At 41.2% G+C, this 25036-nt stretch overlaps 1 protein-coding gene across 1 annotated transcript in view; it reads left to right on the top strand.

The window, feature by feature from the left end:
• The window catches only part of RYR3 (ryanodine receptor 3), a 364667-nt gene that overhangs the window by 18521 nt on the left and 321110 nt on the right, over positions 1-25036 (top strand). Inside the window, exon 3 of the mRNA XM_039247258.1 lies at positions 13084-13191. Coding sequence (XP_039103189.1) covers positions 13084-13191 — 108 coding nt within the window. The remainder of the gene's footprint in view (positions 1-13083; positions 13192-25036) is intronic.

Genomic DNA, 25036 nt, shown 5'->3' with positions numbered 1-25036 from the left:
GCCTTCTCTGTTTGAGAGATGGGTGTGAGCGAAATGGATGGAGCTCCCTACTTCTCTGCCATCTTGCCTCCTACCAGTGAGGGCCCCTTGGTATAGAAAGGTATCCAATAGATTTTCACAGATCAGTGAGCACTTGGTCATTGTCCAACTAATGCTTCCTGGTAGGAATGGCATTATTGAAGAAGACCTAACCTGTAATAGTAATAGGCCTCTCTACTACCACTCTAGTGAAGTAGCACTTACTATTATTATTTTTATCCCTGTGACTTCGTCCTTAACTGGAAGGCTGCATCTCCCATTTGTCCATCCCTTACTGCCCTCCTTCCTTTTGGCAACTATCAATTCATTCTCTATCTTTATAGTCTGTTTTGTTTGTTTGTAGATTCGAGATATAAGTGAAATCATAAGGATTTTGTCTTTCTTTGTCTTATACTATTATGTCTTCTTATGAAATAAAACCCCCTAGGCCCATCCATATTGTCGCAAACGGCAAGATCTCATTCCTTTTTATGGAAGAGTAATAGTTGTTTGTGTGTGTGTGTGTGTGTGTGTGAGGCATCTTCTTTATCCATAATATGCAAGTGGACACTAAGGCTGCTTCCATATCTTGACTATTGTAAATAATGCTATAGTAAACATAGGGCTGCACATACTTTTTTGAATTAGTTTTTTAAAAATTTTCTTTGAGTAAATACCTACTGGTGGAATTGCTGGATCATATGGTAGTTCTATTTTGAGGAACCCCCATACTGTTTTCCACAGCAGCTACACCAATTGACATTCCCACTGAGAGTGCACAAGGGTTCCTTGTTCCCCACATCCTTGCCAACACTTAAATTTTCACTTTTGATTCCAGCCATTCTGAAAGGTGATATCTCATTGTGGTTTTGATTTGCATTTCTGTGATGAGTGATACTGAGCATCTTTTCATGTATCTTCTGGCCATCTGTATGTCGTCTTTGGAAATTCTTCTATTCATCTTTTCTACCCACTTAAAAAATTTTTTTTAAACATTTATTTATTTTTGAGAAACAGAGACAGAGCACAAGCAGGGGAGGGGCAGAGAGAAGGGGAGACACAGAATCCAAAGCAGGCTCTAGGCTCTGAGCTGTCAGCACAGAGCCCGACAAGGAGCTTGAACCCACAAACTGTGAGATCATGACCTGAGCTAAAGTCAGACGCTTAACCAAGTGAGCCATCCAGGTGCCCTTTTGCCCATTTTTAAGCAGATTATTTATTTTTTTAGTGTTGAGTTGTATACTCTTTTTATATATTTTGTATATTAACCTCTTATTTGGATATATTATTTTCAAGTATCTTCTCCCATTTAGTACGTTGCTTTTTAATTTTGTTGGTTTCCTTTACTGTGTAACAGCTTTTTATTTTGGTACAGCTTCAATTGTTTATTTTTTATTTTGTTTTTTTCAAGCAGTGCATATTAAGTAAATGTGTTCTTTTTTAATTTAACATTTATTTTTGAGAGAGAGACAGAGCATGAGCAGGGGAGGACAGAGATGGAGGGAGACACAGAATTTGAAGCAGGCTCTAGGCTCTGAGCTGTCACCCCAGAGCCTGATGTGGGGCTCAAACTCAAGAACCACGAAATCGTGTCCTGAGCCAAAGTTGGCTGCCTAATGGACACCCTTGTATTGTTGTTTTTTTTTTTTTAAGTTTATTTTGAGAGAGAGAGAGAGAGAGAGAGAGAGAGAATCCTAAGCAGGCTCTGTACTAATAGCCTGACTCGGGACTCCATCTCATGAACCTTGAGGTCATGACTTAAGCTGAGATAAAGAGCTAGATGTTCACAGGTTGCCCTGTGAATGTTTTTAACCCATGCAGCTACTGACTGACAGTGCTGAGTCCCTGCCATATGTATGTGTTTTAAAATATCTGTGATGGGGGTGCCTGGGTGGCTCAGTCGATGAAGCATCTGACTTCAGCTCAGTTCATGATCTCATGGTTTGGGAGTTTGAGCCCCGTGTCTGGCTCTGTGCTGACAGCTCAGAGCCTGCAGCCTGCTTTAGATTCTGTCTCCCTCTCTCTCTGCCCCTCTCCCGCTTCCTTTGTCTGTTTCAAAAATAAATAAACATTAAGACTTTTTTAAAATAAAAAAAAAATCTGTGATGAGTATTACTTGCCCCCTTACAAATGAGGGTATGCGATACTAATCCTTGCACATGGTGCTAATCTTTGTCACTGTAAGCATCTAGTACTAGTAGTTGAGCTCAGATGGTATAAGGCATTAGAACCAGTGGGGTCTCATTCTCTATAAGGGTATAAAAGTACTTTTTCCATATTTGCGAAGAATATTTACGACTGTTATTTATCATCACAGACACTTTTTATAACTGTAAGTTTTATGAACATCTGTCCCATATACTCCTGCCAAAAAATTTTTTTAATTCAGAACTTAGTTTATAGTGATACGCTTATTTCTACTAAAACAAAAAACTTCACATAGTGGGCAAAACTAAAAGCTGCATTTCCTTCTACACTGGAATTTGGATTCAATTTGAGAGTGGGAAGGAGGCCCTGGGGAAAAAAATGCATAACATTTGGAAAACAAGCTGTTGGCATTGCCCCTCATCCGCGAGCTCTACTTGAGATCCTGAGTCCGTGAGCCTCCCGGGGCAGATGCTGCAGTCAAGGCAAGACCCACTACTTGGGAGGTTTTTCCAAAGAGATAAGTGCTACTGATGACCAGTGTACCTAAGGGAACAGCACTTTGAGCACCCCGTGTCTCTGTTGGCTCTGTCAGCCTTCAGTTCCAGCTTGGCATTTTCTCACTCTGATGGGTTCCTCACAATGCTTTTCTCAGTTGTCCCCTTCCTGTTATGTAACAAAAAGGCCAAAAGGCAACGAATTCTGTTCAGCAACTGCTGAGCACCTCTGCTTTGGTAATAAAGAGCAGCCTCACCATGGTTTCTAAGCTCTTCAACAACCATATCATCACTCAGAAGAGAGGAGGGAGCAAGTGAAATAGAGAGGAATGCATGGGGGGTACAATGCTGGTCCACATTCCTTCCACCAACACTGAAGTAAACCAAGCTTGAGACTAGAATTTGCTACCAGCCCACCCTCTCAGCTTTTTGCCTTATCCCTCGGTGTTTCTGCTTGTCATACCCCATTCTAACTCCATCATCCTGTACCCTGTGCTCCTCTTCTAGCTGATGTGTATGCCCCTAACTTCTTCATGGAACATGGGACATGCACAGAGGTCCTCTCCTTGTTGACGGTCACCTGTCCTCTTTCCTGATCTCTATTTTTCTGATACACGAGCTCTTTAGAATTACAGTTTCTGTTCCTCTTGGTAGGCTTCCACCGAAAACTGGAGATTTTAGAGTCTCGTCATTTATCCACAGAACTTGTTGTACTACCTGTACCCCTCATTATGCTAGGGTTTTATTTATGGCCATCTTTTTTAAGGACCGCATAGAGTCATTGTTTTGGTTGTCTCTGTCCGTAAACAGTAGGTATGTTTTGCTGCCTCTCTACACAGCTTGTTTTGTTTTGGTTTCGGTGTTTTGGTTTATTTTGTTATTGTGTTTTCCCCCCAGATGCAAGTGTTGCAAGTCTCCACCTTTTGGCACCTTTCTTATTCAACATGCTGACCATGCTGGGCGGGGGGAAAAACTTGGCTTAGTCAGGAACCAAACCAGCCATCCAGTCTGTCGGTTACGCTTTGCCCCAGCAGGCAGCTTTTATAAGCCAACTGCCCAGCGTTTTGTCTCGGATTCTTTGGCTGCCCCTTCTTATTTTAAAGAACACCAACTTCATGGCACTAATTTTTGCCAAGCCCTTGGTAACATTCTTCCTAACTGTGCCAGAAACAATGGATTCTTGGCAGAAAATAGGTGCCCTGGACACCTAGATGTTTCCTTTGGTTAAGGCCATATCAGGCAAGATTATAAAAACAACAGTCATGTGGATTGCAAATTATTGGGTTATTTGTTTGAAAGAAAATTTGATATTTTGATGTTTTGAACTCTTGATGGAAGTATCTAGAATGAGAATCAGCTACTTTCCAGGGACCCTAATTTACTCGTTTGGCCTGGGTGCTCTGCAGTGTCTCTCAAACTGGGGTCAGAGACCTCCTGCTTCAAAGTCACCTGGGATATTCTTTGAAAGTACCCACCTGGAGAAGAGTCCCAGGATTCTGAGATGTTAGCACTCTTACCCAGGAGATTGTTGGGCTCACCATATTTCTGCATAAATTCTTCCAGAACAGGCTTATTTTTGTTAGCTCTTATGAGAAATCTGAGTATTATCAAAAGGGTAATTGATGTTGCAGGTGTTGCTCTCACTAAACAGTCTCCCTAAGAGAAGGTAGACTGTTTGGTCTGCTGGTCAGTGTCAGTTAAGCCAATATCTGGATATTTGACAGATGGGGCATAGAAACAGGGTTATGGGTGTTTTTAGTTCTTCTGCAATTTGAGTTGGTATTCTGAGCAAGATTTTTGTCAAAGGATATCTGTCCTGCACTTTAGATGTCCTGCTTTTAGGTGACAATGGCACGTCCTTTGCACAGAAATCATTTCAACAAGTGTTGTTCTTTCTTTTAATTTTTTTTTTTTTGGGATAGACAGAGTGTGAGTGGGGGAGGGGGCAGAGAGAAAGAGGGAGACACAATCTGAAGCAGGCTCCAGGCTCTGAATTGTCAGCACAGAGCCCAGTGGAACCGATGAACTACAAGATCATGACCTGAGCTGCAGTCAGACCCTTAACCAACTGAGCCACCCAGGTGCCTCAACAAGTGTTCTTAAGTAAATATTTAGATTCCTAGTAGAAGATTTTTATTTTATATTTTTTAAAGTATCAACACCTTTTTATAACTTGGTAAACTTCTCCCTTTTCCTTGCGCATGATCAACTTCATGCCTTTTCACACTCTTGTCTTGGAGTAAACTTTAGGCTGGCACAGCATCAGATGCTGCCATTGCTCGCCCCTGGCTGTGGGTGTTTCTCCTTAGTAAATCTCCTGAGGATGCAGCAGTGATTTTCCACAGCTCTCAGTTCTTCCAGGGCAACTCCCTCATCTCTGCAATGAGGGTGCAGCTAGGGGCACCTGGGTGGCTCAGTCTGTTTAGTGTCTGACTCTTGATTTGGCTCTGGTCATGATCTCACACTTGTGTGAGTTGGAGCCTCATTTTGAGCACTGCTCTGACAGTGAAGAGCCTGCTTGGGATTCCCTTTCTCCCTCTATCTGCTTCTCCCAACCCTCTCAAAATAAATAAATAAACAATAAAACAATGTTGCACCTAGAGACAGGTGGATTCCAAGAGTGTTGTCACATTCTTATGGTTGACTGCTCAGGCATCAGTCAGAGGAAGCTCCTTGACTTTTCAAAGATAATGACCTCTTCCTTGTCTTCTTCCCAAAAACAATTTTTTCCAACTGTATTTTTCAGTCTGGTCAGGGGCGTCTGGCTGGCTCAGTCACAAGAGTGTGTGATTCTTGATCTTGGGGTTGTGATTTTGAGCCCCATGTTGGGTGTAGAGATTACTTAAATAAAACTTTTTAAACAGTGTGTGTACCTCACCACTTACATATAATGGCTTTTGTTGGCAAAAATGTTTGAATAGTTTCTGTATATATTTTCAGAAAGATCTTCTATCCTTTATCATAGCAAAATATTGAGATAGAAAAAAATTAAGTTTTTACACATTTTTAATCTTGTTTCATGAGAACAGCTCTTAACCCAGATAGGCAAAGTCTGTTCCCTCAAAATGTCTACAATCTGCATATGTTCATGTTTTTAAAATCTATGCATATATATCTTTGGTGGAAACGTGCCCCGTCATGTCCAGAACTGAATTGCCTTTTGGAGGAGAGCACTTATGTGGTCATTCAGTCTTAGATTGTAGAACTACGTATGGTCTTTCCTGCCAGAAATCCAAATTTTACAAAGCTCTTGAGCTCTGATTGTCTCACTAACTGCAGTCGTAGTCTTTGTATTCCCAGTAGCCATTCTAAAATAGAGAATTCTTTCTGAGAGAGTAAAAAATCTAATATGAAGCCCTTAACTTCTTATTAAAGTATAAGAGTTAAGAGGAGGCAACATAGAATTCTGCAAGCTTGGTATAAGGATGGTACCTTCTCTTCACAAGAGAATAGACCCAGGATCAGTCAGAAACAGTTGAGTTTGAAATTCAGGATTTAAGTGCCATTTCCAGGGTGTGATTCTGGGGAAGTCTTTCAGCCTTTCTGAATCTGTTTTCTTATCTGTAAATTGGCTATAATCTCCTCCCTAAGGGCTGCAGTTAGAGTTAAGTGAGAGAATATTTATAAAGAATTTAGCACAATACCTGGTAAAATTACATATATAGATGAGTAAATAGATACATTTATAATATATGTATGGGTTCTATTTTTGTTTCTCCACTTACCCCGTAAGTTTTACCTAAATCCTTGGTATCTCACTTGAGTTGCCTTTAAAATAATTGTAAAACCATTCTCTGTTTTCATAAAAATCCAGATCCTGGGCCACATCTTCAGATTTAAACATTCACTACATAACTTTCTTCATTATAATCTATCAGAAACTTAGCAGAGACAACAAAGATAGGCTTAAAAAGCACTTACCTGTGTAAATACTTAAACCTGGTTGGGAAAAGATATGGATGTTAGTTTGGTTAGTGGCTGGCTCTGCCTTTGAAGCATAAACACAATACAAATAATTATGTATTATCAATAATAGAGAAGAAGTCCACAAATGAGCTCATGTCTGCTGTAGATGGATGAGATAATGTCTGTGTAGTGCTTAAAATTCCTGAAATTCAAGCTACACATGCCATCTCTGGCTATCTTGATGCTATCCCATGGAGAATTGGTCTTACCCAATGCCACTGTGCACCCAACTGGAACATCTTCCTGAGGGGAGATTAGTTTTCTATAGCAGGAGGCCAGGGATGCCTTCTCATTCATGGTCTTTGAGTTAGGACTACATCAAGTCATTATAGGGTGATGGTTATCAGTCTTTTTGGAGGTGGTGTGTGAAATAGAACAAACACGATAGAAAGCAGGCCACTGGGGACTGTCCACCTCTGCCTATTACTAGCAGACCTAGTGCGCCTAAAGAAATAGACTCCCTTTGTGTACACTTTGAAATCTAGAACCGTGGGCATAAATACCAACTATATTTATTCTTGGACTAGGCTGCCTTGAGCAGCAAGAATAGAGCATGAAGATAAAAATTGAGATACTTTCCTCATTAATAAAATTCAGAAGTTTTAAGGCTTCTGAATAGAAATGTCCTATTGGTGAGGACTGGTTTGTCAAGGACCCTCCACTTTGCTGCAAAAAAGCAAAGGAAAGTAAGGACAGAGGTTCTATGAAACTCATAACTTCAAAATGCTGCTTCCACTAGTGGAATTTTAAACAGAAGGGAGGAATACACACAAGAAAATGGAAAGAATAACTCCTGTCTTGCTAATTCTTAAACAAAAATTTGAGTTTCTTTTTATGTGCCAAGAACTTCTTGTTCACATAAACCTCCTTGAGGCCAACCTCCAGTCTGGGCTGGGCTTTCCCAATCACAACATTGCTAAGAAGGCTGTGTGTGTTGCAGAACATATAACTCATAGCCCTCAGTTTAGCATTGAGTGTTCTCTTTTGCATTGTTGTATAAAGTCTCTATTAGAGTAGATGTCCCTTCATATAAGTTAAAACTCCTTAAAGACAGAAACTATCCCTTGTCCCTTTTGTTCCCCACAGCTGGTGCACTACTGAATGTTGTTAGGCTCTCCTAATATTGGCTGACTACTTAATGGACATGGGAAAGGAAAGTGATGTTGATGGAACTGGCTGTGGTGTCTGCGTCTCCAGCAATTCTCCTATTATGGAGAATATGTGTTATATTCGCATATTCCTATTCTTTTCCCAGATGGGCCTAACTCTGCTGACCTCTGTGGTCCTACCCATACACAGTCGCAAAGACCTCCACTCAGCCATCATCATTCTGTTGGCCCAAAGGGAGAACCCAGTGGTCAACTTTTCAAGTGTAACTACAGTCTCTCTGGTCCTTTGGGTACTTGGTGTGGCTTATTCTTGTTGATTCCTTGCCTTTTTACACTCTTTCTCATCCAGTGGAAATACCAATCGTCTTCTCTTCCTCCTCCTTCATCTCCTGTGTCCAATTAATCACCAGGTCTTATCTCCCCTACCTTCTCAAGATTTTTCAAATTCATTCTCTTACTTAAATTTCCAGTGTGATAACTTTAAAATGGTCTATTGTCACCTCATAACCAGTTTATGGCAACAACCTCCTAATTTGTTTCTCTGCCTTGGTCTAGCCACCTGCAGACTGGACCTGCAGTGATCTTTCAAAACTGAAAGTTAGATTGGATTGTCTCCAGCATAACGTCCTTTAATGGTGTTCTATTGCTCTGAAGATAAAGTCCAAACTCCTTGACAGGGGACCTCAGGATCCTCTCAGTCTAATGCCTACTTCTTTCTCAGTCTTACTTCTCACCTCCCTTGGCTTGTTTCCCTCTCCTTCCCCTCCTCCCCACTCCTTCCCATCCTTCCACCCCAGTCATGTTAAATTCTTTATGCTTCCTCACTTGTTTTCTTACTCACCCTGGGCCTACTGAAACCTATGTTGGAAATTGTCCTTTGGCTTCCTAGACACACACTCCCCACTTGACCACACAGCCCTGAAGGGTGGGGAATTTGCCTTACGCTTACACAAAATAAGAACTTCAAAAATACTGGATCTATAAATGAACATTTAAGTGAGTTATTGATGTTTTGATTTCACTGCTTTGTGATGGATAACATCTGATATTATTTTTTTGTTGTTTATTTTGAACAAGTGCTAAAGAGAGAGCAGGGGCTGGGCCAAGAGAGGGAAAGAGAATCCCAAGCAGGCTCCATGCTGTCAGTGCAGACCCTGACATAGGGCTTGAACCCATGAACTGTGAGATCATGACCTGAGCTGAAATCAAGAGTCAGACACTCCTGATAATTATTATTTCTACATACCAGACCCTATTTTAAGTCCTTTAAACATAAAAACTGTCTATTCTGAGAAGTAGTTACTATAATATTTCTATTTTATATATAAGGAAACTGAGGCACAGAGAAACTAAGTTACCTGCTTATCCTCATTCAACTAGTAAGTAGTTGAATAAATAAAGGATCTCAGGCAGTCCTATGCTAGAGTATTTACTCTTAACCAATATGACCTATATTGCTTTGAACTCATAGCTATTGATAACATTTCTAAGGTGTATCATTAAGGCATGACTGTGTGAGAACCAGATAGGCCAAATAGAGAAGTTGAAGAAGACCCATGATAATGAGACAATTGGCAAAAGGGTCCAGCCAGGCAGGTGAATGCTCAGTACAATGTGTCTGCATCCACAGACACCATCAACCACATACTCTCAGGTAGTCCTCTAGGACACAGTTCAAGAAGACTTGAGTTGAGCACTTGCTCTTTCTTTGTAGTGGGGGTTCCAAAAGTAGGAAGAGACAGAGATTTTTCAAGATCCCCACAATCTAGTGAAGCAGACTGCACTGCCTGAAGAACCATGTGACCAGAACAAAGTGTGGTTGACATTGTAGTAGAGGGGTGACATCCCTCCTTGTAACTGACTCCCTTCTTCATTTCCTCCAAAGCTTGGCTGGTACAAGCCAGCCTGGTGCTGAGTGCATACTGTGAGGTTCTCAGTAGAAAAAATGCTATGTGACTTTAACAACAAGAGTATCAGATTCCCACCATCTTGGTTTTAGTGAGTCCAGAAAAAATTTTTTGAGTGCAGCAAGGAAGATGTTACATAGATTTATGAAAATGGAGAGTCCATAGGCCTTCCCTTCTTCGACTTTCTACATAGCAGAGCTAAATTAATACCTAGTTCCTGGCTTTCTCTGCACCCTGGCATTTCAAGGTTTTCTGTAGGACATTTGGGAATGTAGTACGTCTCTAGGCAAAGGACAGGGCTGGAGAGAGAGATGAAAAGCTATTTCAGAACAGATGTCAACAGAGCCCTTCTCTCCGCGCTGAGAATCTATAAACATATGCCGCATGCCTGCCAGGCAGAATGACTGAGGCACGGGCTCCAGAGCACAGAGACAATGAGCTGACCTCCTAGGGGACTCTCTCGCTGCAAACAAATTAGCTTTGATGGACGAGTGGCCTTTGCTCATTCTTGAAGAACATAGAGGTGGGAGCTCAGGCCTGTGTGGAGTTTAATTAAGGATGGCAGCTGATGTAGCAGGTCAGATGGCTCTGTGCTCTGGACTCCATTTATGTCACAAGTTACTACTTGCATTTTGTTTTCCTCCAGATACTCCTGTTGCCCTGTCTTCTCTCTTGCCACTGCCCACGTGTCGTTCTGTGTGCTGTTAGACCAGTGTAACCTTATCCCCAAGCGTAGACTCCAGACAGGGACCACATTCTAGAGGTAGAGAAACTTAGTAATAAAACTGTGGAAACCAATGTGGGTATAGTGCTCTCATTTGAGGTGCTTTCTCCCTGTGCCCTCTCTTTCCCATTTCAGTATCTCCATCTGCACCAGTAATTAAATCATGACCACCTTGCGACTTTTAATATCTGGAAGGAAAAGAGAATTATCACTGGGGCACATCTAGTCTCCGTATTATTGGTAGCCCTTCAACAGAATGGATGATGGCAGTGTTCGGTGAGTGCTCCTGTGGACCAGACCAAAGAATAAAGAAGGGGGACTTTGAATCCACTGGTCTCCTGTCAGGGCAGGAACCCTAGCTCTGAGGCCTGTGAACATTTCTGTCAAAGGAGAGTAAACTAGATACGGTTCTTGTAAAAGTGAGTGTGGATGTTGAATTAGCCAAGAAGTACCCTTTAAAGTACCAACCATAACTTTAACTGCACCATAATTGCACACCTTCCTGAATAGAAACTGTCCAAACCACATGCTTCAGTGAAGAGAAAAAAATACTCAAACCCTGGCCCTTTTGCTTCCTATTCTGGTGACATGAGATCTGGGTAGACGAAGTGGTTGGAAAGAATCTCTGTAAAAATCTCTGCGATGGTGCCATATTGGGGAAATTGAATTGAGCAATACATGTTTTTGGCATAAGACCGTTAGGGAAATGCTTTATCATGATGTATGCTACTTATAATGATGTTCTATGCATTCTAGAAACTCTTTGTGGATATGACGCTCTGTCCTGCATTAACAGTTGCTTGCTCACCCAAGTCCCATACAGATGAGTTAATTGCCTACAGCAAGAGCAGACTTTGAAAACAAAGCAAGAAATATATAAAATAAAACCTGTTGTGTCCTGATGATAGTTTCTCCCGTAATAAACTTGCAATTTCGTGTGATACCAGAATCCTAGGAAGACTAGGTTTAGTCTAGGAAAACTAAAGGTTGCGGACTATTTTCAGAGACGCTGAGAGGAAAAGTACTTAGTAAAAAAGTCCTCAAAATTGAAGTGAGTCATAGGCCCTTAGCCTTTGGGATAGGATTACACATTGTTGGCTTGGGGGTCTGGAAACTTTCATAAAGGGAGCTAATAGGCCCAGCAAGTAGAATGTCATTTTATTTGAAGGCATTGAGGTTGGCAAGAGGGGTGACGAATATACAAAATGCTTCAAATTTAAAGGAAACTTAGAGATTACTACTTCATTATTTTAAAAAAGGAAATGTTGAAGTGAGAGAGGTTATCTGTGTGTTGGTAGCAGGCTTGCTATAGCTTTTAACTTGGAGCTCCATGGAAACAGCTCTACCTGTCTGAGTGTTAGACAAAAGCTGCTGGTGACGTCTGGCCTTGATTCCTCATTCCTCTTCCCCTCCAGTGTCTTGTGGGAAACAAAGGCTTGGCATGCTGTGTTCCTAAGGAAGATGGCATGTCACAATCCTGGATTGTAAACTTCTACAGAGCAATTATTTTGGTTGTCTATGTATCCTTCTCATTACCATGTACTGTGTTTTATAGAAATGGAATACTTAAATATTTGCTGATTGAAAATATTCTAGTGGTGAAAAATACTTTTGACATTTCCATCAGTGGCAAGAAGTTAAGTGTACAGACTTCGGGGATAGACTGCCTGGATTTGAATCCAGCTCTGCCAAATAGAAGCCATGACCTTAGGCATGGAACCAAACTTCTTTGTGCCTTAATTTCATTGGCTATAAACTGGAATATGAATAATGCCTATCTTACAGGGTGATTGTAAGGATTAAATGGGGTAATATATTCAAAGCACTTAAAACGGCCTGCCACAGAAAAGGTACTCAGTAAGCATTAGCAAAGGCTGTCTTTAACTGGTGTTGAGAAATGTTCCAGAACAAGTACAAATATTATACCACTGGACCACATAATAAATTAGAATGGTTGTTGTAGGAGCCATCAGTTCTTTTAGTTCTGGATATTTCTTGTTCAAAATTATGTTTATATAGCTCTTGATCCCCTCTAATGCCTCTTTTTATACTGCAGTATCCAGGTTTTCTTTTTTCTTTCTCTTTTATTTATTTTGAGAGAGAAAGAGCAGGGGAGGGGCAGAGAGAGAGACCTCCAAGCAGGCTCTGCACTAGCAGCGCAGAGCCTGACGCAGGGCTCAAACCCACAAGCTGTGGGACCATGACCCAAGCTGAAACCAAGAGTCAGACGCTCAACCAGCTGAGCCACCCAGACACCCCAGTATCTAGGTTTTCTTAACAAGTAAATAGAGTAACCATTGTGGTCACTGTCATCTAGAGCCACACTGTGGTCTGTCCACTGCCCTCTTAAAATTGTTGTGAATGATATCTCAGTGGCCCCTACTCAGTTGGTCCTATTCAGGCATCACTGTATATTTCTTTCCCTTCTTCAGCAAGGCTGTATGTGTTCTATGTGAGCTACCAGCCTCACTGAAGTTGCTTCTGACATCTTGGTCACTGTTTCCTTGAGACTTAGACATTTTCTCCTTCTCATCTTTTAGAATCCAGCTTGAAACACATCTTAGCGTGAATAAGAAAAATCCATCTTTTATATTCCTATTTGTCTATCCATCCATCCACCTACCTGTCACATTGATTCTTTGCCCTTAAGATGTTTTTGTGTGATTGGTCCCCTACTGATATGAGTAGGTGTCCTCATTCTGGTTTTATTTCCACAGTATGTTCCTCCAGATCTCTGCGTCTGCAATTTTGTGCTGGAACAGTCCCTCTCTGTGAGAGCCCTGCAGGAAATGCTTGCCAACACAGGTGAAAATGGCGGAGAAGGGGTGAGTACCTGATTTACATCCTAAATGGAGATTGGGACACACCAGAGCCCAAAAGTGCATACTTTATTTCATTCCTCCAGTTTTGAACTGGAAACGTTAAGACCTTGAGCTGATCCACATAGAGATACTAAATCTTTCTGTGTTTGATTTCTCTTATTGAGCAACCCTAATCCTGCTCCCTTTGGACTAACCAACTTCCACCAGAAGATGGAAGAGATCACCATTTATGGTGCATGCACAGGCCATAGGACATTGAACCTACTCCTCTTCCCTAACCTGTAATCCACCAGAAAATGTGAGAATGGCATTGAGATGGAGGGTACCTGGTAGGCAGTTCTTTTTTTTCTTGGGAAAGTCTCATCAGAGATTTATGACTGCCCCGATGAAGTATAACTAGATTACAATAGTTTGGAGAGGATTTCCTGTAGAATTCAGTCTTTAACTTCCAGGACTCCACAATTTCACTCATGATGAGAAAATATAGAGCTGTCTTTTTTATTGCTAGAAGAATGGTCCCTAAGTATAAAACTGAGGGATTATGCTCCATAGCTCCCATGTCAGAAGGTCTTTGACCAGAAACTTCAGAATCATTTTGACTCTTTCTTTCCCAAATGACCCACATCCATTTATATCCATTTATCATCAGATATTTTAATTTTGTGGCCTGATTATCTCAAAGCCAAACATCTCTCTCCGTCCCCCTTAGATATTGCACTAGGTGACTATCCTCCATCTTCCAGATTGTAGCAACAGTATACTGACTGCTTTGGTTCATTCTATACTTAACCACACATGCACCCTGCCTCCCTCCCCCCCCCACTGCTACTGTTTTATTTCATTTATTCATTTCTATTGTAATGTTCTTTCCAAAATGCAGATCTAATCATTATACTTCCCTGTTTTAAAACTCTTTATCTTCCCATTATCTTGAGAAAAATTCTAAATTCCTCAACTAGACAAAAAGCCTTTGAGGATTTGTGAGCCCTGCTCCCCTTTCCTGCCCTGTCCCTCACCAGTTCCCCCCCAGACACTTAGCATTCCAGCCAAACTGAATTCCTTTCATTTCCTCAAACATAGCAACACTCTTTTGCCTCTGATCCTATATGTCAGCTATCCCCTCCATCTAGAACAGCTTCCTCCTCCTCTCTTTTATCCCCTGTGAAAGCTCTACTTTTTGTTCAAGGGACCAGTTTAAATATTAGATCTACTGAGAATCCTTTGTTGACCCCACGAGTCTGGGATTGGTGCCCTTGCTTAAACAACAGTCAGTAAATAGTTCTCATTCTGTACTATAACTGTAAGTCCAATTTTCTGCATCCTATACTGGGGATTCAACGGCATGTAGGTAGGAACAATTTGTAGTACCTACCACATTTTATTCTCATTTGACTCAAATGAACTAATACATAATAAGGAAATGTCTCATTTATGGTAGAAGAGATGATGATCATAGACTATAGGGAATCAGTATTTACATGTAGGTCATCTTCCAGCATTTAATGTGATCTTACACAAGCCTTATCGTCTCTTGGGGCCATAGTGTTCTCACCTATAAATTTAGAATGTTCAATTAGTTTTCTAGGGTCCTTAACACCAGTGTTTGTGATTCTTTGCTCTTTTGGTTTAAAATAATCTGCTTTTGTCAGCCACCCAAGAAAAGCTTTGTTTTGTACTGCATTAACATGGGTGAGTTTTTGTTCGTTGGATGTTCACTGAAGTCTCTGTTCACTTCCCCCTCTCGTTGACCTTAGTATTCATGCTTTCCTCCATAGGCATATGCCCTTCAGCTCAGTGGAACAAATCTATTTTTAATTCCTCATTGTTTGTCCAAAACTAATAACTCATCATCTATAGACCTCTTTGGTGAGGAGGAACTGGTGGATTTGGAATATTATCACTTCAGTTTCAACCTAGATCAGCTAGACTCTGCCTACTTAGGGCCCTTTCTATCCTTTCTTCCAAGGATAGAAAGTTGGAAGATAGATGCTATGTTAACTGGAAAATTATCTCTTGGTCATTCTTTTATCCTGATGTGGTCAAAAAAGTGTATTTGAAAGGACTCTTTCATTTAGCATGAGTGATTCAGGGAATTCTGTACGTGACAAAGTACATTCAGAAGTCTGGTTGTAATCCTTACCCTTTATTGCCATGCCCGTAGGTAATAGTCATAACTTGGTTTGTCTTAAAGATGCATACATAGCAATTCTTTTTCCAAAGAGAATGTGAAGACTCTTGATAAGAGTACTTAGTTTTGGAACATACAAATGAGACCTACCTTAAATAAGAGCCATGTTATAGGAGAAGTTTACTCAATATAATTATATATTTCAGGGGCCATGTTTTATTTGCCATGTTCAAAAACCAGTACATTAAATCTTATTGGATGATTCATTCTTTTTGAAAACTCGAGTCCAAAATAAATGATCCACAACATTTTATTATTAAATATTCATTGATCACCATGTTGGGTCAGACTCTGAAATTTCCTGTGTATCATGTCACCTTTTTGTGTTATTTTACCAAACAAAGAGAATATATAACAGTTCTTTCTCATCTTGACACATTTATTATTATCATCATCACCATCATCCTTGACTAGCAATTTTAGAGCTAGAAGGGAGGCAGTTGGAAGGGGAGCTGGAGTGCAGATGGGAGAAGGCATTTTTGAAATTATTAAGATGTTATTATTTATTGGTGGTTCTTCTAACTAGTTACCTGGATAACAGCTTCAGCTCAGCTACTGTAATCCTCTTGGAATGTTCTCACAATTCCATCTGGGCTCTCGATCTTTACCATGAGAAATATTTTTAGATAACCTCTTGAGTCTGATTTGTTTTGCTTTCCTGAAATGATTTCTGTGCCCATTTACTATTAGTACTTAATTTGATTTGAGAGGATGATATTCAGCAGGGAAGAAAAAGAAAAAGAGGCAAGGGGAAAAAAGGAAGTGAGTTAACATGACAGACCATAATGATTCTCTGGGAAGCCTGGGGATGCTTGAGTGGGATGATGCTTCCTTTGTATGCCAGTCCATTCTGTTTGGAAATAGGCATTTACTGCTTTTAAATAGATATTACTTTCACTAATGATCATGACTGCCACCAAATGGGATGCTTTGAAGAGTGTAATTTTTCCTTCTAGCTATAAATTGGTCCTTGTGTGGTGTGTCTGTTCACTGCTGTGCAGCAACTGAACATGTTTAAAAATGACTTTGGTGGTTTATTCACGTGATGAGTGTACAGAAGTCTTTTTGCAAGAAGTTACAATTGTGCAGCAATTCCCTTTGCTAAGGAAGAAAACAAAGGTGTCCAGCTTTGTTTAACAATGGAGTTTGTTATTGAAATGTCCTTAGCTACAGCGAGTAGCACTTGGGACCCAGCTTTATGTTGAAAGGAGAATAAATGATGAGGAGGATCTGGAGGCAGACAATGTTTGGTGTCCCCCAGAGTCCACCCTAGCTAAATTCATCTATGGTAAACTTGACTCCAATTAAATCCTATCTGATTTTATTCTGGAGAAAACAACCAAGAGATACATGTTGGCACTGTGGCCAATTAAATGACCGGGGTTTGAGGTAAAATCCCTGCATACAAATATTAAAATGGTCTAACATTTTTGATTGATTGGACCCACAATATATGAAATACCCAGCCACTTTGACCAGGACGTGGCACTAAAAGTGATGTCACCACCTTCCTCTGAACCCTCAATCCCACCATCTCTCAGAAATTTGTAGTGAGAACAAGTCAGTCTGGAGAATCAGGCAGATGTATTTTCAGTCCAGGTGACCTCTGGGGCAGATTACTTTTCCTTTCTGTACCTTACTTTCCGAGTCCTCAAAATGCAGCCTACTTCATAGTGTTGGGTGAGAATTAAATGATAGAAGTCTCTACAAGCACTGAAAATGTATATTGGTTCCTCTTCATCTCTGCTGTACTCCCTCCTTGCATGTTTGGATGCCTCACAGGAAGGAGAGGGCTGGGCTACACAGTGTGGTGCATAGAACCTCCACGTGGGTTTTGACACGAATGGGCATAATGCTTCTAAAAATGAAAGGCCTTCATTAATACAATTACCAGCTGCACTCCTTCTGAGAAGGGCTCTCCTTTTCTCTGAAACTTAATCATTGTTAGACTGCTACTACTTAGAGAAAACATACATGTAAAATGCATTAATGTTACGATTGCCATGTTAATGGTATGCTTTATATGAGGCAGAAGAACACATAAATCATGCTTGACATTAGCTGCTAAAATGTCTAGAAAGCTAATATACAATCAGCCTTTTTAATTTTTTTTTTAATGTTTATTTTAGAGAGAGAGACAGCGACAGTGTGAGCAGGGGAGGGTCAGAGAGAGAGGGAGACACAGAATCTGAAACAGTCTCCAGGCTCTGAGCTGTCAGCACAGAGCCCGACAGGGGCTTCAACTCACGAACTGCGAGATCATGACCTGAGCTGGTCGGACGCTTAACCGACTGAGCCACTCAGGCGCCCCTACACAATGATTATTTTAACTTTGATTGGGAAATGTGACCTGGAAAAGTAATAGTTCTGCAAGAACTTTTCTCACAGGTGGCATCACTGACAGGTAGTCCTTTAATTTCCTCATATTACTTATGTGATAGTCCCACTAACTCTGAAAAGAGCGTCAGATTTCTTTTATTTGCCCCTGTTGTTAGAGTGGGAATACTACCCCCAACACAGCCGCTAGAGAAATGCCCATGTGTGGTGTATGGCACAGTTGTTGGGTCCAAGGAGGATAACCCTCTGCCTTCTCAGAATTAGGGATTGTTTCCTGGTACCGTGTGACCTCATAACCAGCAGCGAGATTTATTCTTACGTTATGCTGTATGCGTATAAAGGTCATTAAAGTGGTCATTACCTTGTGGTCAAGTTCAGGACATTCATCCATTTCACAAAGTCACAGAAAAGTGACAACATCATTTTCTAAGAATCTGTGAAAGATACCCGGGGATTGTTAGGTAATGAACAAATCAAAACAGATGCTGATGAGGGGAGTTAGGAGCCCCTGGAGTAAAGCCTGAACTCAAGCTGTGCCCAGATTTAGAAATCTTGTATGAGCTCATCCAGCATGAAGACAGCTAATAGGATCCTTACCTCTTTATTTCTGGAGCCCTGAGTTCCCCCCACTTCTGTGTTATAGAAGGGAAGGGATGCACCATCATCGAGATTTAGCCTCTCAGTCTGAGGTTTTTACCTTCCCTTCATACTTGTTAGAAAAGAGCCAGAATGAATGCATTTTTTCATGTGTGTGGAGAGGGAACAAGACTGAGGAACAATGTACACGGTTCTAAATGAACCTCATCCCCATTGACCTTTCTTTAAAGACTACGTCTTTTAAAAGAGAGAAACCATTTCATGAATCAAATCTAACAGTAGGCATTACTTGCACCTTTACAATAGTACACGAGCTTTCCTCTGGACAAAAACTACAGTCACTTCAGCATGTATTGTAAGTTGTAGGATCTTCCCATATGTGCCGTAAAGCCAGAGTAGCGAGGATACACCAAAATAGCCCCATGAGGTGTTCAAATACGACCTTCCTTTGCACGAGTTGGTAAAAGCCACTACCTCCAGGTCCCCAGGGACCTCCTTGGTGCTCTCACTTGGGACTCCGGCCCCACCGCCCACCCCAGTGCCTGTCTGGTTGTTTCATCCTGGGGATATCACCCCTGTCTACTGCCCCATTAGTGACATCAGAATGGCACAGTATTAAATTTTTACTTGGCTTGCCCCTGCTTTTTTCTTTTTAAGTGGAGAAAAATAACATCCTGATTTTGGATGCTTCCCTTTCTATTTTCACCTATAGCTGATTGCCCATACCTGCTACAAAAATAATATTTTTATACTTAAAAACAACTACATCTACTTGGTGAAATAGCATGTAAAAGCTTGCGGGAGGTTATATGTCAAAAAAGACTCTTTCAAATCTGTCTAGTGTTCGAGTTCACTCAGATTTGCTCACAAAGTTTGGCTGTAGCACGTCGCTTGCTAGCTTCTTGAAGACATCAGCACTGTACCAGGGGGAAGAAATAAAATCAAACCTCTGCATCTGATGCCATGGCTTAACTTCTAGCTCAAATAACCACATACCCACGAGGTGGGAAATCCACCCTCTTTATTCTCATAGGGTTTTTTTCCCCCTACAGTAAACATCTGTTTGATCCCTCAAATTACTTGAAAGCTTTTGCAAAAACTGCATACACTAAAATATCGATTTATTGTTTTGTTTTTGGTTTTGCTAGCTCAGTGACCTATTGGAATGGGTATGTTATTCACTCCTTTAATATACATGTACTTTGCATGGACAACTGATGTCAGCTTATTTGTAATGAACTGAACTTCTCACATGTGAGTGTTCAGGGCAATTTACATTCTTTGTGCCTCTGCAGTTAAAAAAAAAAAAAAAAAACAAACAAACCACCCTTGCACCACACACTTCGGTCTTGTGGAATTGGACGTGGCTGCACACTTCATTCATTGTCAAGCAGCTTGTTAAACTGCTGCTCTGCAATTAGGGGAATGGCTCGCCTGCGGAGTCATTTTTTCCCTTCAAGACACTGATAGTTTTTTCAAGTCTCTCTTCTTTTATTCTGCATGTGGTCTGGATGGCCTGTGGCCATAGGCTTGAACTTGGTGAAGTGACAGAAGTGTGCAGCCTTGCCTCAATGCCAGCTTCTCAGTGCTTCCACTCTCTCCCGGTGCCATGATATGATTCCAGTTCTGCTCTTCCATAGGGCTGGAATTCATCATAAAAATGGAAAAAGCTAGTTTGATGGTCTCCCTTTCTCATCCAACATCCCCGAAATGAACCAGCAGAAGAATGAAATGTTAATTTCAACAATTAAGAATAACCATTAAGGTTAACTAGCTTTTTACATTTTTTCATATCCTGAGTAGAAGCATTTTCAAGTGAAAGAACCCATAGAATGAATTTTTAAAGTCCAGAGGATCAAATCCTCCTCCTCCTTCCTGAACATAGTGCTTCGGCTTTAGTGGAATTGCCTTTTCTTTGGGGGAAATGTTTTCATTCTGAGTCGGGTGCCTCATACATAAAATCCCTGTGGCTGTGTGATCCTGGTGGCGTTTTTGCAAACGTGAGAACATTCAGCCTGGCTAATGTTACACAAACCCTGGAGTTCTTGTCATTCTTGCTGTTGACATTCAACGCTGTCAATCTAGTCTTGTCGTACTGACCTCAGTCATCTTAGCTTGAGCTTCTTCTCTATGGCTGGACCAAAGGTGGTTTCTTGTGCTGTGTTTTGTTACACTATAATTGCAAAAAAAATTTAACATTTTTAGTAAAGTATCTTAGAGGAGTGAGAAGGGATTGAGCCATCTAAGCGTTCTCTAGCCCATATACTGTGTTAGGTATATAGTTGCATTCTTGTCGGGGGGTATTTATGAGAGATTTTGCTGAATTAAAAAAAATAACTGTTGGGGGGCGGTAGGAGCAGAGGTGGCTTTTAAAAATAGATCAGCTGCAGTTTTAGAACTGTGTTTTAATTCTAAATAATATGATATTTGAATTTAGGGGAAATGTTTTGGGTTAAAACTCTTGCTTACCTTTTAAAAATGAAGCATATTTGGAACTCAAGAAATCCTGGGAGAATAGAAACCTTTCAGTTTATTTATTAGACTTTTCCTTTGATCGTGTAATTTACTTTTTAACAGCTACCAGTGTTTAAATTATGTATTTGAGGGGGAACTGAATGAACTAGAATATCCTTCAACTTATTTCCATTTCATAAAAGTTTAACGAAAGCACCTATGTAGATACTCTGGTGGAGAAAAAATTATCTTGGTGCCTGAGAAGCCCTGATCTCAAATGGCATTTCAGCCCTCAGGGGAGTGAAAAACCCCGCAGCTAGTACCCCCACCCTACCCTTATGACTGTGTGGTTTTAGAATGAAGGAACCTGACATTTTGATCAAGATGAATCCATGGAAAGCAAGAAGAAGAGCTATAAGATTTAGGAGGCCTTTAGGGTAAAAAGGTCTCCTGCTCTGCCGAGGGCGAGAATGTCCAGATGCTTCTGGTTTTGCTGGTGTTTCCTGTACCCAGTACTCAGGCTGGTGGGGGAGGGGAAGGTGGCCAGCTAGCACTGGCTGGGAGTTCTGGCCTGTGCATTGCCACTCTCTGCTGGTGCTCTGTCCATCTGTCAGCAAAATGTGGTCTCGAAGCTACATTAGTGGCTCTTTAAAAAAATAATAATAATAATAATAAAGTTTATTTATTTATTTATTTTGAGACAGATGGGGAGAGGGAGGGGCAGAGAGAGAGAATCCCAACCAGACTCTGCGCTGTCAGTGCAGAGCCCTACCCAAGGCTCAATTCAGGAGATCACAACCTGAGCCAAAATCGAAAGTTAGACACTTCATCGACTGGTCCACCCCTGGCACCCCTAGAGTAGTGGCTCTTAAACATCATAGGCACTGTGCTGGGACCCATGTCTGCCTAGGAATAATGATTTGCAAGTCATCAGGAAAATAACTATGTAGAGATTGTCTAAGCTAACTGTATGAATGGAAAGGTCTGACTTTTTTATTTTCTGTGATTATGTCTTGGAGATTATGGTTATCAAGTGGGTTTATTTATTGGTTTGTTGATTGATTTTATTGAAATTATAGTGATTGTGTAGGTGATATCTTTCTTCTTTTTAAAAAACAATGCCCTTACTGGGAAACATATAATTGGTCACTATGTTGGTGATCACTTTTGCTCCTGATGTTGAAATCATAGCAGCTTTTGGAGTTTTTTTTAACCCATAGGACCTCCTCTTAGGAATTCCAGCTTCTAAGTAGTTTGACTCAAACACCAGACACCTGTTTTGGCTTGAAAGCTGTTGCTTTACAAAAATTCTGTTCTGATGAAACCCAGAGGTTGGCGCCCTTTTTGGTTGCAGTTCTCTCTTTCTTGGTGGATAGATAACTCCAGGTCCCACCTCTGTTGTAGGGGAGAGGCATACTGAGTTGCTAGGCACCAGTTGTGCGTCCTGTATTTATGTTACTGAGAGAAAAGTGGAACAGTTGGTTAATAGGAATGGCCTGCTCCCATGTTGTTAATGAGGTGCGACCGGAGACTGGGTTCTCTGCCCCCATTTCTCCATTGCTTGTCTACTTTGATGAGGTGGAGGATGGCAGGCAAGAGAATGGAGGAGATGTTGTTGTAAAGAATGAAATAAGGGCTGTTCCCATGTCCACATGGCCAGCACCACACAGGTATTTGCTGAAGAACCGCCTTTGGGAATTTGCTTGAGAAGGTGCTCCCTCCGCCCTGTTCCCCTCAGTCCTGCTGCCTTGATGGTCTGGCACCAATGATGAGAATTTGTGGCAGGACTATTCCTGAAAATACCTGTTTTCATGTCTTTGGTGAGGTTTTAGAACAGTAGGTTGAATGCAGTACTTAAAAAAATTTTGTGAGTATATTTAAATAGTTGTGTTTTTTTTAAGTTTATGACTGGGTCTTAGGAATTTCAGATTTATTGCTGGGGTACACAAATCTTTAAATTATATCAATGGGTACAGGTAACTAAATTGTAATTACTGAGGCACTTTTAATCAAACTTTGACTCTCTCAAAGTTAATGTAGCACTCTATACTTACTGTTCAGGCACAGCGACAGAGGAGAGAGAAGCAGGTATTTTGCCCCAATAGTCTATAAAACTGTCTTCCCATGATATAACCCTGGAAACTTTATGTCCTGCCCTCATGGGGAGTTCCCATAGCAGCTTGGGAAAGGGGCATTTTTGCAAACTCTTATCTGCTTTTAGGATTCATACAAATTTTGGAAATGAAGACCTGACTTGGTATACTATCTCAAACTCCTTTCTCCCAGCCTTGAAATGGATCCATTTGCATGCTTCTAGAGATTTCTAATAATGGGAAGAATGGAGGGTGAATATTTAACAAGATGCATCTCAGAATCTCTTGCTCTCCTCTGGGTTGTAAATTCTGTGGTGATGTTGATTGCCTGTTAAGGCCCCCACACCCCACTCAGGCAGGCCTGGCCCCGGGGTGATATAAAGAGCAGGGGAGCAAATCTCCGTAGGAGGAACCACACTTCTCTGACCTCAGGCAGTTGACCCAGGACACCAGGAGGATGAACAGCTGCAGTTTCCCTGTTTCTTTTTTTATATATTTCTTTAATTTATGGGTTTTTTAATTAGTTTATTGTCAAGTTGGTTTCCATATAACACCCGGTGCTCACCCCCACAGGTTCCCTGTTTCTTATTCCTTGCTGGCAGCTACTTGGATGTGTGAAGGGTCAGGCGATAGAGATCTACAAATCCATGATTGCTGTCAAAGTCAGTGGGAGAAGCAGTGGGATGGCAGTATTCCCAAGCCCTCTTGTAAGAATGCAGTCTCTTAAATACTGAGAACACTCCTAGGGAGGATGGGGGTGGGGGAGAGGGGTAGGGGGTGATGGGCATTGAGGAGGGCACTTGTTGGGATGAGCACTGGGTGTCGTATGGAAACCAATTTGACAATAAATTACATTTAAAAAAATGCAGTCTTAAGTTATCCTGTTGATAGTGGACTTAATTTTCTAGTCTTATAACCCCAGTCTTTACCTGTGGCCCAGATTCCTCATGAACTCCTTGCTGTGTCTCTCCCAGGTGGAGCTACCTAGGCCATGGTTGCTTCACCTCCAACATCATGTACCTCATTTGTAATTTTTTATTAGATTTTTTTAGATTGAGCTCTTCCCATGGCAACCAGGAATGGTACGTTCACTCTGCTGAATCCTTTTCCGGACGGGTCCCATTCCAACTGATTTCCCCTTTCACCTAATTTTTTGTGCTCACAGGACTACAAAATACTCCTCAGCCCTGCGTGCCCCTTCCCCTGATTTGTCTGTCTCAGCACTCATGGGCTTGCGCACTTTAAGAAATATATGTTAACTTAATTCTCTTAATGAACCTCGATATTTTTCTTTCTCGTGAATAACAATCACTCAGCATTTCCCCAATTTTCACTGGTCTTTCCAAACTTATCCCCTGTGTAAGTGAAATCTATTTGTATCTGCCCTTCTTGATTTATTTTCCCCCTGTAGTAAACTACTAAGATGTAATTCCAACAGAAGAAAAACAGACTTTATTTTCACTTCTTGTATAAAATTTTTCCAGTCTCTTCAAGAGTGATACTGCAGTTGCAGTGTCCTGAGAAATGTGCTGAAATAATCAAGACCTTGCCATCCTTGACGTTTGACTATGTTTCATCCAGTAAGAGCTGCTTTAATTTATCTTCAGGTTTGAGCACAAACACAGATGTATCCAGCCCCAGATAATCAGGTTTTTATCAAACATGCATGTGTCTATCCTTCCAAACCAAAAGACTTTTGTATTTATAAGATTTACTGTAAATGTGCTCACTTGATCTGGGACAAGAGTCTTGAGTTGAATTTACCTTTTCCTTCCTCACACATCCCAGTGGGTTCCAGAGCAGGGGCAGGCTGAGGTGACACCCTACCCCAGTGTCCCCAACCTCCTGATGCTAGGGCCACCTGGCTCCTGAAAGTCCAGTTTATAGTCCATGAGTCTTTGCACAGCATTCTATCCCAGATGGAGCTCCTACAACTTTTCAACGGATTTTTTTTTCCTTAAAAAGGTAATCCCCCAGGGGCGCCTGGGTGGCTTAGTCGGTTAAGCGTCCAACTCTCGCTTAGGTCATGATCTCGCGGTTCGTGGGTTCGAGCCCCGCGTCGGGCTCTGTGCTGACTGCCGGCTCAGAGCCTGGAGCCTATTTCGGGGTCTGTGACTCCCTCTCTCTCTGACCCTCCCTGCTCACGCTGTCTCTCTCTCTCTCCTAGAAATAAATAAAA

The sequence above is a fragment of the Hyaena hyaena genome, unplaced genomic scaffold, assembly GCF_003009895.1.
Source record: "Hyaena hyaena isolate Hyena2069 unplaced genomic scaffold, ASM300989v1 scaffold_292, whole genome shotgun sequence".
NCBI classification, from domain to species: domain Eukaryota; kingdom Metazoa; phylum Chordata; class Mammalia; order Carnivora; family Hyaenidae; genus Hyaena; species Hyaena hyaena.
Note: the sequence above shows the minus strand (reverse complement) of the source record. Positions and strands in the feature narration are given on the sequence as shown.